Source organism: Anas acuta, chromosome 1 (assembly GCF_963932015.1).
Source record: "Anas acuta chromosome 1, bAnaAcu1.1, whole genome shotgun sequence".
Classification (NCBI taxonomy): Eukaryota; Metazoa; Chordata; class Aves; order Anseriformes; family Anatidae; genus Anas; species Anas acuta.
Window position 1 is genome coordinate 20,123,044 of NC_088979.1, and position 15,165 is coordinate 20,138,208.

Here is a 15,165-nt window from a genome sequence, read left to right on the forward strand (position 1 = left end):
ATCAGCACCTACAGTATGTGTGGACTTCTAATACTCAGAAAATTTGAAATATTCAAGGAACTGGTATTACAGATCAAATATGCTATTAAGTTGTGAAACAGGAACCACTTATAGTTGAGATGAGTGCATGTCTAAACTACTGTCTGATTTAACTTAAAGATTTTAGTGTTGCTTGTTTTTTCTGTATCTGATTTCTTCCCAAAAGAGGAGAATACGCAACTTCCTGTGCAGCTCTTAGCTGTTACATAGATCAAAAGTTTAATTTCCATTGTTAGAGGAGTTTGAGGACTTCAGTTGAGACTAACATTCTGAGAAAGTGCAGAAACTGTGATGATACGATACGATACAATACGATACGATACGATACGATACGATACGATACGATACGATACGATACGATACGATACGATACGATACGATACGATACGATACGATGTAATAAGAGTAGTGGTTGACCAAGAGTAGTGAGTCCCCATGTATGTCAGTTTCTACATTGGTAGGAAAATGCAAGTTATGGATACTGATTGAATTTAGGTGACAAGAAACACTCGGCATAAATTGAATGAATATTCCTTATGCCTCATCTCATTTTTAAGGGCCAAGTACCCCAAACAGCAGACCTCTGCATTATTATGTTGGCTTGGGAGATAAATCCTGAATATATATTTGATGCTCTTTTGAATCCGTAAGCTATAGTCTGTATGTTGCTCAGCTGCCTGAGAGCAAATTGGTGTGGGTGCAAGAGCCCTAGAGCTGCTTTTTTCCCCTCTTGATAGTCCCACAGCAATGTGCATCACATTCCATGTGACTTTTTTGGTCATATAATCATAGAATTATGGAATTATAGAATCATAAAATAGTTTGGGTTGGAAAAAGATCATCTTAAAGATCATCTAATTTCAACCTCCTGCCATGGGCAGGGACACCTCCCACTACACCAGGTTGCTCAAAGCCCCATCCAACCTGGCCTTGAACACCTCCAGGGATGGGGCACCTCCAGCTTCTCTGGGAAACTGTTCAGGTACCTCACTACCCTCTCAGTAAAGAATTCCTTTCTAATTTCTAATCTAAAACCACACTCTTTTTAGTTTAATACCATTATCCCTCGTTCTGTCACTACACTCCCTGATAAACCCCATCATTTCTGTAGGCCCCCTTAGGTATTGAAAGGCTGCTATAAAGGTCACTCACAAACCTTCTCTTCTCCAGGCTAAATAACCCCAACTTTCTCAGGTTTTCTTCATAGGAGAGGTGGTCCAGCCATCTTATCATCTTTGTGGCCATCCTTTGGATCCACTTGAACAGATCCACATCTTTAATATGCTGTGTGCACCAGAGATGAATGCATTACTCCACATTTCTCCAAGTGGGGTGTCATGATAGGAAAGGGGAAGAATCACCTCCTTCAACCTATTAGCTAGACTTAACATGGAATCACAGAATCATTAAGGTTGGAAAAGACGTCCAAGATTATTTGGTCCAACCATACCCCTACTACTAATGTCACCCCCTAGACTATGTCCAACCTTTCCTTAAACAACCCCAAAAACAGTCACTCCACCACCTCCCTGGGCAACCTATTCCAGTGCCTGACTATGCTTTCTGAGAAGAAATGTCTCCTAATTTCCAACCTGAACCTCTCCTGGACATACTTTGTGGAGAACAGAACTGCTTTCCCCTTTTTCAGAGGAAAATTATTTCACATTTGTCACGTTGCGGAGTCTAAGACAATGATAGCCCATCCAAGATGGCCCTCCCATGCAAATGTTCCATAGCACCATGAGTCTTATCTAATATTCTAATAGTGGTAGCTAATTATTTTAGGAACTTTGGAGTATCTGATGTATGTAATTGGATGAATAGAGGTCAACTATGCTTTAAACTGTGATTTCCAAATCAAAGAGCCTTTTGCTGACCTTTTAAGAGGCTTGAACCCATTCAGAGCTTGAATTTATTATAGAATCCCTTGGCTCTGTTTCTACAAGTGCTTACCTCTATAGGAGCATTTTCAAATGATGAAAAAGGCTTCTGGAAGGCTTCCTCTTGTTCCAATTAGAATCTGCCAGTTTTGAAATAAATAACTGGTCACACCTTTCTGAACACTGTTGCTAAATTGTATCTTTACTTTGAAAGGTTTTGGTAGGTGCCGGCACTTCCCACAACAGTAAACTTGCAGGGCGAGCAAAATCTGCTCAGTGTCTACAGAGAAGTACCTTTTCATCCCCATCTTCTATACATCTCAGTCCCTGCCTTGCTGTGAGCTTTTAGTAATTGGAAAACATAGGAGTCTCAGGGTGTTACACACAGCGGTGTGTAGGGCTAAGGGTCAGCACACTCAATCAGTGACAGTCACCAGCATCAGGACAGCAGGAGTCCAGACTTACTATACATCTGCTATGGTTAATGAAGCACGTTTTTCCCTAATCAATAGTTTATTGTATAACTGTATCAAAGCATGCATCTAACTTACATTTGGACCTTTTCCTCACGTCAATAAAATATTTTTATCCAAGGATTTGAAGAGGAACACAATCAAATCCTTGAGATGGAAAGCATCAAGGTTACTCATCACTGAGGAAGTCACAATACTGAGTAAATTATAATTGGCTTCTCCTGAGTGGTAACGTAAGAAGCAGAAAGGTTTTTTAAAGAACATAATGTGTTACCATTATACTCTTCCTTTTTATGGAACTTATCATTGCATCTCAGTACATTACGGTACCTGTTCATACTAAATCTGTCTCTTTTACATTCCGTGTAACTTCATTTTACCTATTATCAAAGGGAAATAATAGAATTTTCCCCATGGCCAGATGATGAGAATGGATGATGAGGCTCTTACTCAAACATGTAAGAATGTGAGCATTGTGCTAATGCCTAAATGAAATATTTGATGAAGAAAATGGTACATATTCGAGCACTTATGCAAAGTAATCCTGAGTGGTATGTCTGGATTTATGGAAAATAAGAACATAAAAATATAAGTAAATTAAAATGTTAAATTTTGCCATGTGGTGTATTATTCTTGATGTCAAATATTCTTTTGTCTGTACAGCGTTTTTGGAATATACATTAGAGAAAAATCTGAGTCCATTAGAAAATGTGTGCAGAGTAAGTTGCAAAATTTACTTTCTCAGCATCAGTTGCAGCTTTTTGTCTCTTGGCAATGCCAAAGTCAGTATAGAAATTGTCACCCAAGAGTTTATAATTTTCCCTGATTGCTACTTCTTCCTCTACCTTCTTAGATTTCAAATTTGTCAGTCTTTTTTTTTTTTTTTTTTAGCTTACTCTATAATATACTGTTTACTTAGTTCCCTATATTCCAAGAAAAATAAGAAAACTGTGTTAACAACTAATGAAGTTTAATATAGTCTGTTTTCACCTCATGGGAAAAGGCATGAGATGAGAACAGATAATCAGATCCTTAATTTATTTAACTAAATGACAGACATCTACTACCAGTATTTCTCTAGAATATCATGATTTTTCTTATATTTTTCAAAAGTGTTCGTCTTAAAACCTCTGTTTGTTTTAAAATCTGTGTGTTTTTATAGTGTTGAAATTATCTCTGTTTTATGTTACAGGTTAGAAAAAATAGTCTATAGTCTTCACTAAAAAAATACATACCTGAATCATTCAGTGGTGTCTAGAAATCGTTATTAAGGTTACATAGGGGGATTACATAGGGGATTCATCACAGGTATTAGTTTAGTTTAGACTCCTGATATGTATTCTAGCTACTTTTTAAAAAGCTTTGCAATGGTCTAGACTTCAGAAATTTTATCTAGTGTACTGAGAAAAGTCAGATCTATTTCAAAGCTGTAAAATACTTGACACAAAGTAACAGATTCCATGGATAGCTATTCTAAAAGCCTCTTTCCTTAAATAAACGCATACCAAGGAGGAATCGTAGTGGTACTCTCCAGCAGAATGAACTGCTGACATGAGGATTTCCCACCTTATGGAATTTAAGCAAAGTTTGTTTCTCTTCATCTTTCTTTAAGCCTGTTTAAAAAAAAAAAAAAAAAGTTTTTCAACGTAGTCTGGTTAGAAGTTATTTAACTTTTTATATATAAAATATATCATTTCATTGGAGAGGACATGCTATATTGGAAAATAATTACAGCTAAAGCTACATTTTTTTCCAGTGGTAAAAAATGCTTTTTTTAATTAATTAGCTGAATAGGTTATTGATCTGTGGCCTGTCATCTATTACCTCTTCTCTCCTTACATGGAGAACAGCCTGAAAAATATTTGGAACAGAAATAGTTTTTGGATTTATTGTTTTTATTTAGCTCTGCCACCTATTTCTTGTAGCTTGAGGCAGCTTGGACTTGGAATAATTTTGTCTGTGGCTGAGCTGTAAGGGTTGTAGTACTTTTTTCAGCTTTTTTCTCGCTCTATATTGGTGGTGCAGGGGGCAAATCCTTTATAAATTATCTAAATACCTGTGAGAAATGTCCTTTGGCTGAAGCTTAAAAGTCCTCTGATTTACTTAATGTAGTATTTCCAGATTCATTTTTCACATTATCAATGCTGTGATAATGGTAAAAGAAAGAAAAGTTTAAAATGGGTTGAAAGTGTGGAAGGTGGAACTGGGCTACAATTGTGAGAAAGAGACTAAGAGAATGAGGTCAAAAACTAGCACGCGGGTGAGGGAGAAAGTAATATGATAGTGTGAGAGGAAGAGCCTGAGCCTACGATCAGAGGAGGAAAAGAATGAACCCAAGAAAGAAAAACTATTAAAAAGAACTGCACTTATGAGCAGTTGAATTTAGGTTAAGTCTCGGCACCTGTCAGGGGGAAAAATATGTATATATGTATAATGTAGATATATGGATATGTATTTTGATATGTATTATGCACTCACATTATTGAAAATGGAAACAAATATAAATCTCCCTTTGTCCCTTCAATGGGCTTAGAAGTGTTGCATTCTGTGTGAATGCTGATAGAATAAATCTTGAGATATGACCATAAGGTTTGTTTTTTGAGCATTTGTGTGTAAAACTATTTTTCATGATTTTTAGAAGTACAAAAGGTATTTCAGCACAAGCAATACAAATGCACTTCCTTTTAAGATAATGAATGTAATATTGTATTTTTCCCTTAAAAAAAAACAAACAAACAAAAAAAATTACTAATTTTTCTTGAAAGCTACGATTTATTAAAGAAAAATGTTCTCGATATAAGTGAGGAATTCACAAAAAATTAAATGCATTAGTGTGGGTATCTTTATAAATAGAGGTTAGGCAGACAGCTCTGGACATTTTCAGTTTCTGAAATGAACAAAAGAGAAATATGGCAACAATACTAAAATGCACATACTTCTTGCTTCTTCTCCTCAGACTGGAATGGGACATCTACGTGTTACAAAAGAAGGCCTTCGTCTAGAAGGGGAATCAGAATTCTTATTCCCTCTTTATGCCAAAGAAATACATTCTAGAGTGGTAAGTAATTAATCTTACAAAAATACTGAAATAAAATTAATGCACTTATGAGCAGTTGAATTTAGGTTAAGTCTCGGCACCTGTCAGGCGGAAAAATATGTATATATGTATAATGTAGATATATGGACATGTATTTTTATATATATTATGCACTCACAGTTTTGCATGTGTGTAGTATTTTTGTAGATATATATATATTGTATTGAAGTATGCAAAAATATAATAAATATTTTACAAGCAGGGTCGTTAGGTCAATGTTCAGATACTATAACATTTTTCTTTTAGGCATATGCTTAAAATTGCTTAAAAAGGAATTAAGAAAGATGATGTGCATAAGCAATGCTTTTAAGAATGTATAGAAAGTTTTAAATTATTTTTATTTAGAATATTTTTATGTATGCTTCCCTGTGAAATTGCTTGTTTTGTTTATTCATACATTACAGAATGTATAAGCTTACAGAACTGTGTAAATATCTCTAAAATTAGTGGATGCTGTAGGAAAAGTTATAATTTCTATATTAGGTTCAATTTTTATCACTCTAGGACAGCAGAATTAAGTGCATGACACCTTTATATATGTGTATGTAAAACCAACAAGACTTAATGGAAATATTTCAGATTGAATTTTATATATACCAAAAATTTTATTAGTATTATTGAGGTTAAAAAAAATGGTCAAAGGAAGTATTTCATAAGCAGTTTAACTTTAAAACAACATTAATAGTATGCATAGTATGGAATAGTAGGTATAGTATGGAAGATTTCTATTAAAGTACTGAGTTTTGATGAAGATAGAATCTGAATTGGTTTTGAATTATGCAGGTGAGTTCTGAAGCAGGTGGATTTTTATTTTTTTTTGAGCAATATCTGTTTCTTGTCAACAAAAAAAAATAGTTTTTGGAGCTATCTTCTGTCATACAAACTCACAAAATATTTTATGAGCAGTATCATCAACCAATTGGACATTTCACAGGATGAAGCAATACTCAATGAGAGTAAAAGCCAGCTTTGACTCTTTCATTACTTCATAATCATCCTTACTACTTCAATAGAAAGAATAGCCAGGTATTAGACTTTTCTGAAACTAAAGAAAAAGTTAGCATTTGTATTGCTATGGCAAAAGAAAAGGTAAATAAATTTATCAGATAACATGGTTGACATAGGATTTAGGATTAGGTCATTATAATGTTCAATGACTGAAATTCAAGCAATGCCAACATACTTTATTAAGACTTCCTTCTTTCTTTCTGCAGTAATTTTTTCCAGTAGCAGGAACAGCTCTTATTTAGACAGAGAGATGCTGTTACTAAAACTGTAGTTTCATTTTATTTCTTATGCTGTGTTCTTTTCTGCCCCATAGGCAGTGTAAACTGTATTTATGTGCTTAAATTGAATTTATCTTGATTTTTTTTTTATCTGATAAAACATGTAACTTTTTCAAAGCAACATAGCTAATACTTAGTAGCTCACTGCACAGAAAAATAGGCATGCAATGTTCAGCTACCCTTTGAACTTTTTTTAAATATTCCTCTTAATACCTTTAGTACCATATAGGAAGGAAGATGTGTAGTGGCATCTAATATACACCCATCTATCTAATGACCCATTGTGATCATTAGTAGCATGTATTAATTAGAGCCTTGAGGCTGCTGGATGGCTCTGCCCCCTATGAACTGATCATTCATCAGGGTTTTGTTTATTTGTTTCCATGCTTGTTTTTGAAACATTTGAACTCTATTGAATATAAGCCTCTAGAGAGGTTTAATTGCCTGTAGCTTGATCTCCTAAGTGTCATTCAATATATTTACTCTCATAAAATTGCTTATTTGTTATGACTTCTTTTTCTAAGTTTGCCTGTTAGAGAATTAGGCTATCACAGCAGCTTTCTTCCTTGCCTTAAGTGTTTTCTGCTTGTAGTCTCCTAACAGCTTTTCTCACCTAATGAGGCCTCCAAAGTGCTAAGAAAATATATAGCAGAAAATCTACTCGCTGTGTATCATCTCTGGAGCCTATTACAACTTTATGCTTTTGTTATGCCAACACAGAGTTGTGGGCAATACCATTGCATTTTAGCTTATACATATTCATAACAAGATAAAAGTTGAGCATTTACAAATATGTTACTAGGCTTTAATTAGTCAACAACACATGTGGCAGCTGCAGATTTAGAATATAGTTTATTCACACTTCAAATTAACATTACAAATCAGTAAATTATTTTTGAAATCAACCAATAGCAGTCAAAATAAGTTTACCAGGGATGCCCAGATTTGTGGGTCATTTAGAACACGCACTTAAATGTAATGTATTTATCTGATCTTCACTGACTGTTATAAGTCAACAAGAACAATTTATAATTTCTATCTGATGTAATTTATAAAATGATATTCATTTATTTTGCTTAGTTAGTGACTTCTTTTGAGATAGCCTATCTTTCTACTTGTAAGACATCCATTTTAACAAAAAGGTGTAAGTCGTATTCCAAACTGTTTATTGCTTTTACCACAGTTTCTAGGAAAGTGTTTATAGCAAAAATCTTTGTATAAAATATATTCAAAACTCTCAGGTTAACTTGTATATTAGATTACAATGAGAACGTGATTTGGGAGTGATTTTCAGGCATTAGCCTTTCAACATGCTGGCTTGAGTCCAGAAGAGGTACCAGATGCAATATATTTGAAAGAGACTGATATTTTACAGTATTCAAATAGTTAGAAACTAGGGATGAGGATCCCCTCTGAGGTCACAAACAGACAGCTTTTTAATACTCTCTTTGTATCATATATTTCCTGATAATATGGCCATTGCCTTGTAGGAAGCCTCAATTTATGTATAGAAAAGTAGTTAATCTAACACTAAAGCATTAATCTTTTTAAAAGATAAAATATTAACAACCATATTCAGTGGGCCAGTAACATAGATTTTGGCCACTTGAAATATTCTCTATAATTGGTTTCCTATTTTAAATCTGATATACTTGAAATAATCAAAGGTATTTGCCCAAATTATTTGATGACATCTGTGGATGGTTTTGTAACTGCAGAGCTCTTTCAGTGACTGAGTTAATATATACCCCAGACCAAATTTTGAAAATTGTTACAGTTCTAAGTATTCAACTGAATCTACTGTTTTTTCTCCATACTTCAGGACTCATCACTGCTTCTTCAGTCTACTCACAATGTGACTGTGAATGCTCGCAATTCAAATGGAGAAGTTACAGGCAGATTAAACGTGGGTAAGTCTAAGTAATATTTCCTTGTTCACTGTTTTTGGATTTAACAAATATTTCTAAGGACCTTGGAGAATACAAAAAGTTAAATGTGATTTTTTTTATACTGTTATGGCCACATTTACATAGTGCAGCTGCCACTTAATAAGTAGCAACAGTATATTTCCATTTCTCACTTAAGCATTAATTACATACATATTTAAAGCACTTCTTTATTGCAGTTATGCAGGAAAGGTCACTAATTAATCCCAATTTGGCCTTTAAATGTTTTCTCTTTTTTTTTTTTTTTTTGGTCATTCAAGCTAATTATAAGGATCTGAATCATTCCTCTTAAAAATGCTCATAAATATTTATCAAATCACAGTAGTGGAACTCATATCTCATTTTGATAATAATGAAGGGTTTGAAATGTACAGTACTTTTAGTTTCATATTATTGATACAGCCATTAAGCTACTTTGCAATAGGTAACAATACAGTGACCACATGACCAAAACAGTACATATTACATGGTTAAAATTTCCATTATGTGTAACATATGCTATTGATTTTGTCTGTTTGCGGATTCCCATCATGGGACCAGATATACTGTTGTGCTGTGGTCAGGTCCCCATCCTGCCTATGAGAAGTTCTCAGGAGGCCCTTTGGGAAGGGTGAGCCACAGAACAGATCATTTATCATCACATTAATTTGTCCAACCTGATTCCTGCCCAATTTGAAACTTAGAAGTAAAATCATGTCAGACAGTAACCTGAAAGCCTGATGAATTGTTTGACAGGCTGTGTCCAGCCTGTATTACCTAGAACTGCTAATAGGAAAGGTGTGCTGTACATATGTTCATGAATACTGGGCCCTGAATTGAGTTTAGACACTAGTCAGATGAGTGACCCCATCATTAATTGGTGCTTTTGCATGAAAATGAAAAGAAATGCTCAGATTTCTGCTGAACTCAATTCTGTTATCATATTTTAGTATATTCACAATGTGCTTATGGGACTATGCCATATGGAAAAAAGGCACCTCCTTATTTCAAGCCAGAAACATGACATACTGGCAGGAGTAAGGTGCATCACTTCAGACAGTCGTTTCTGCATGAAGACTTAAGAAGCATTGTGGGGGAAAAAATATAGGCACTGAAGAGTGTTGTTACTGCATTGCTCATTTAGTGTTTGGCACCTGTACTGTAATTGACATCCTTAAATGATCTCTATCTGAGATAGTCATCCATAGTTTATCTTTCTTCTTAATGAAGAGGCTGCAGTGCTGAAAGTAGTTAAATTACATATTTTACTGAAAGGAGAGGTATTTTAATTATTGTGCCAGCCAAAAGAAAAAAAACCTCAGACCTCTCTCTTTTAATTTCCTCTTTTCCCCTTCCCAGTAACCACAGAGGCTTTCTTCTGAGATCATTAACAAAGAATGGTATGGAGAACGCATGGGAATGTGCCTTCTTAAATACACAGAAAGTTAAACTTATCTGTTCTGTAGAGTTAGAGATATCTGGATCAAAGAGCACTTGTAAACCAGACTTGATTGACTGGGAATGGTCAATACGAACCAATATCATATAGGGACTGTGTTATTTAGAGGGGAATGTTCTGCTGGATAGAAACAGACTTGGCCATAGTGACTGATTTATAGCAAGTACTATCCATATTTAGTATTTGCCTTCCTTAATGGTAGTTTAATTCTGTTTCTCTGATTTTAATCACCTGGTTCTCCTGGCCTCATTCCCATTAATGTGCAAGTCAGTATTGTTACATCTTATGATCTTTAACCCATTCCCAAAGGAAAACCCGATACTTCATGTTGTCCAGACAGGCTTTATCTGGCTTAGGCAATATATGAGGAAACTATGAGGAAGGAGGAGAGTTTAGAGTGGAAGACCTGCATCTCCAGCCTCTTAAAAGTGGTCTGTGTTTTAAAGCAACTCAGATTCAACACTGAAGCGGGGAAGTTCTGACAGCACTTTGGCTTGCTCTTTTAAAGCTACTACAAAAAATATTTAAGAGGGTGTGATAATGATTTGAGCATGGGAAAATCAGAACTACATCAAGAGTAAGTGCTGAAAATGCATTTACATATTACTTAAAATACATTCACGTCTAAGTAATCTCTGTTTGACTGCCAATTCTATTTATTCAATTCATTAATAATTGGTCTTAAATGATGTCTGGGATAATTGGTAGCATTGTAAATACTAACATGAAATATTACTAATATTAAACAATACTAATTTTAGACTAATAAAGTGTTGAAAGACCAGTAAAAATTAATTGAGTAAAGAGCTCTGTTAATACCTAAAGATATGGTCAAGCAACAGTGACTGGGGCAAGTTACAGCTTATTGGATTAAATGACCATCTATAAATTATTTGATATTTTTAGTCATCCCTAGCTGGTCAAAATACATGCAAGATGATGTTCTCTTATAAAAAAAGAGTGAAAAACAGGTGTGTGGGTAATTTACTTCATATGCACAAGACATTGCTAAAGAATTAATGCCTTTCACAGTTGCCAGCATGCTGAAGTTATCTCTTAATACTCAGTTCATCTTATAAATATGAATAGTTGCCATTATGATGTGGTTATATAGATAAAGATTATTTCAAAGATGACAATATAATATAGTGTCACTCATCAGATCATCATGAAAACACATTTTAACTTACAGAAGACTGTGATTTAAGTGATCTGTTAAAATATTTTAATAACTTATTAAGAGTGATTCAAATACCCAGTCTTCAATAGAAGTAATTCGCAAGAGGGATGTGAAACAAGTCTTCACCTGAGGAGTTTCTATGGAATTCGGCACATGAGGATAACAGGCATGTATTATTCAAGAACGAACGAAGTTTCTCTCATGAATTACAGCTATGCTAAAATATCTTCAAATGTGAGCAACTTCTACTATTGATGCTCTTGTTTTAAAGTTGCTACATGCTCTTAAGTTTAGCTGCATGACAAACCACTTGGAGAAGTTTTGTGAACATTGTAGTTCTTTATAAGCGCTGTATGTAGAGCTTGCTGTGTTTTGGACTGTGTTCCATAATCGCACTGCTTTTAGAAGCCTCTGTGAATGCAGATACATTTAACTGTCTGTCAAGAAGATAGTATTTTCAAAGTAATAGGGATTGTAACTAAAAAAAATCACCACTTCTGTGCTTTACTCTTGTCTTCAGTATCCCTCTGGATGGCAGAGATATCCCATTTTGTCCGAGGTACTCATTAAAATCATTTAAAACTCACAGAATCACACAGAATCGCAGAATCATTTAGGTTGGGAGAAACCTTCAAGATCACCTAGTCCAGCCTCTGACCTAGCACTAAACAGTTCTCCACTAAACCATATCACTAAGCACTACATGTAACTCATATGTGACCAAGGAAGGAAGGAAGGAAACGAAAACTAATTACTAAATTACATTAAAAAAAAAAAAAAAAAAAGAAAATGGGACATTTAGTTCAGAGAATGTGGGGAGATTATTTATTTTGGAACAATTATGGGAGAAATGGGGCTTAGAAGAAGGATGTTGACCAACAGAGAGAAAGGAAAGAATCTAGGCAAGGCACATGTTTGTGAAAGTATAGGATTGATAGTCAGTCAGAGGGAATTAAGAAAGCAATAGAGAGAGATGCCTTATAGGCAAGTCAAGGATGTCCACAAAATAGATGGTAACTTTTTTTCATTAGTATATATATATATATCTTTAACATCACGAATAAGCCTCAAAAGTTCTCATTATCACAGCTCGTTTATCAACCTTAAAAACTGAAATATCCTGAACTTTCTTTGATAATCCAAGCAGTTGAAGAAGGCTGCTAACTATCATCTCTAAGACCTCCATTCTCATCACTTCAAAGCCTTATTCAATCCTAAAATAAAAATGTAGCACCTTTGATTCAATCAAAACTCTTCTTTATAATAAAGGAAAATAGTGTAAAAAATGGGCAAACTTTTTCAATAATGAATTTTAGTATGTATAATATATATTTAAAATGTATAGCCTATAGAATTGATGACCAAGTATTTAAGAGCAACATTTGTATCAAATAGTAAATGATGCTGCAGTTAAGTAAAGATATGCTTACATACACAGCCTACTAGCAGATTAATACAACAGTCATAAATTTGCGGTGGCATTGCAATATATTAGGAGCTGAATATTAAGAAAGTGGCTGAAGAGCAGCATGCTTTCCAACTCATCTTTAATTAAAAGTATGGCCAGTTTTTGAAAAGATTTATTTTTCAAGTATCATATAAGGAGGCTTCAGGCTCCAAAAGACTGAATTTTGATGGCTTTTTTCAGGGTTAATGACACAAAGGAAAGGAGCTTCCAAAGTCTTTCAGGGCCTGTGAGAACAGATTCGAGTACAGTGGACTACTGGTCCTTCTCCTCGTTCAATTATTTACACCAAGTAATGGTGACATCAGTAGCTTCAGGTGAGGAGTTCACTTTAAAGTAAACTAGAGAGAATTTATTTAGATACCTGTGTTATGAAGCTGTTTTACACTTTGAAACATGGAATCAGCACCACTCAGAAAGCATGGGAATATGGTAAATGTCAAAATGGTTTATGCAGTCTGAAAACAAAATTACAGTCAAAATTCTGCCTATTGACTATTTTCATGTCCATCACATTCTAAGAAGCTCTTAAATGAGAGCCATCTTACCTCTTTTTTTTTCAGAGAGGAGCAACATTCTGAGGAAGCAGTTAAGTGTTAGTACCTAATATATTTCTTCATTAGCATTAATTGCCATCTGTAAACTACTACTTTCCAGTGTCAAGCCATTACTGTTCTTCTTATCAGCATTTTGATATTTCATTCTCAAATGATAGTGTTTTTTTCGTTAGAGACATAATAGGAAGAAAACGGTGTTAATGAAGCATGATGTATGTAAGAAGAGTTTGGTGGTGTTTTTACAGGGAAAACCCTGAAGCCAGTTTTATAAACTTGACTTAATTAATAGCATTGTAAAATCATTTAGCTTTTCCTTCCTTACTTTTCCCATAAGGCTTTCATTAAAAACTTCATTTTTGTCCAAATAAGTTCTTTCTTATCTTTAAGATAAAAGCCAGAACATATTTCTTGAAGATCTTTGTACTGCAGGAAGATGATTATTTGCACAACTTTAATTGCTGTCCAGCTGGGTTATAAGAAGGAAAGATACAACATAGGAGTAATTAATAGAAAGATAAATTGCAAATTTAACTGAAGCATTTTTAAGGTGATTAAGTCTTCCTATGATCAAGAACTTACATTATTTGTTCCAAAAGGATGAAAGTAGGGATTTTTACCCCCAGGGATATAAGAGTTTAGCTACCAATGAATCTGATCATATCAAGGCATACATTCTAGTTTTATTTAAAAGTAAAGCTTAGTTGACTCAGGCAAAATTTAGGCAATGACAGGTGGCTGCTAAATTTTTTTCTGATTTCCTGTTTTAATCCATGGCAGATGTGTTTCTGTTCTAAATTAAATATATACGCTATTAGACATTTGTGACAACATTTTGTATTTAAATGGGTGTAACTTTGAAAAGTATTTTAAAAATAACAAGAAATAGTAAGTGGTAATCAATATGCATTTAAGGGATAGTTAGCTAATCGTATCACCATGAAAACTTTATTGTGAAAATACAAATTTGGTCATCACAGCCACGGTTTAATATTTAAACTCAAACGAACAGTATCTTCTTCTGCCAAAAATATCATTGATAGATAGTACTATGTATAGTAAGGTGCTTACCATAGCAGATTCACATGTTGGTCCCAAACATGATAGTCTTTATAAAGAAATATGTGAAGATGTTCAGAATCAGCAACGCTGACTTAAACCAGACTATAAAAGTCCTCTACAAATTAATCAGGTAGTTAGGTACATTGCTAACTTGCTTAAATATGCCAACATCACCGTAAAGGAGAAATTTAACCTGTCCAAGGGGATTTGAGTCCAGTGCTGTCGTATCTGTTTTAATTGTGTCTAGAAGAGAAAAGTAGTATGCATGTAAGTCAACCTGGTTTAGCTCTGAAAAGAAACTAACATCTGGGAAATCATTTTTATGTGAAATATTATATAGAAAAAGACCTAGGTTGTGGATACCAAGCTCTTACCAGAGTGCAATTACTTATCTTAGTAGCTCCCCCATCCACTAACCCCTTTATTTCAATGGGAGTAAGGAATTCAAAATAGTTGAAGAAAAAGGAATTATAAAATACTTAATATCCTTCTCGACTTTTGCAGTCTTCAGTAAATTTACAATCCCAAACAACATATTTTGGTTCATATTTTGTAGTGAGCATTAACACAGATCTTGGGAGCAAAATTTGAAGGTAATAACACCAAAAGTAAGGAATTAGTTCTTGTACCTTCTTCCTTTAAAGTAATAAAGAATGAATTATTGAAATTGGTTAACACTAGATGACTTCATAAAGGTTAACTTAAAATGGCTGAAATTTATTACGACTAAAATCTATTATATAAT

General features: G+C 34.2%; 1 protein-coding gene across 6 annotated transcripts in view; it reads left to right on the forward strand.

The window, feature by feature from the left end:
- The window catches only part of SGCG (sarcoglycan gamma), a 136,511-nt gene that overhangs the window by 81,917 nt on the left and 39,429 nt on the right, over window positions 1–15,165 (forward strand). For all 6 annotated transcript variants that reach the window (XM_068671628.1, XM_068671639.1, XM_068671618.1 and 3 more), the window contains 2 exons: window positions 5,349–5,450; window positions 8,598–8,685. In XM_068671628.1, the coding sequence (XP_068527729.1) occupies window positions 5,349–5,450; window positions 8,598–8,685 (190 nt within the window). The remainder of the gene's footprint in view (window positions 1–5,348; window positions 5,451–8,597; window positions 8,686–15,165) is intronic.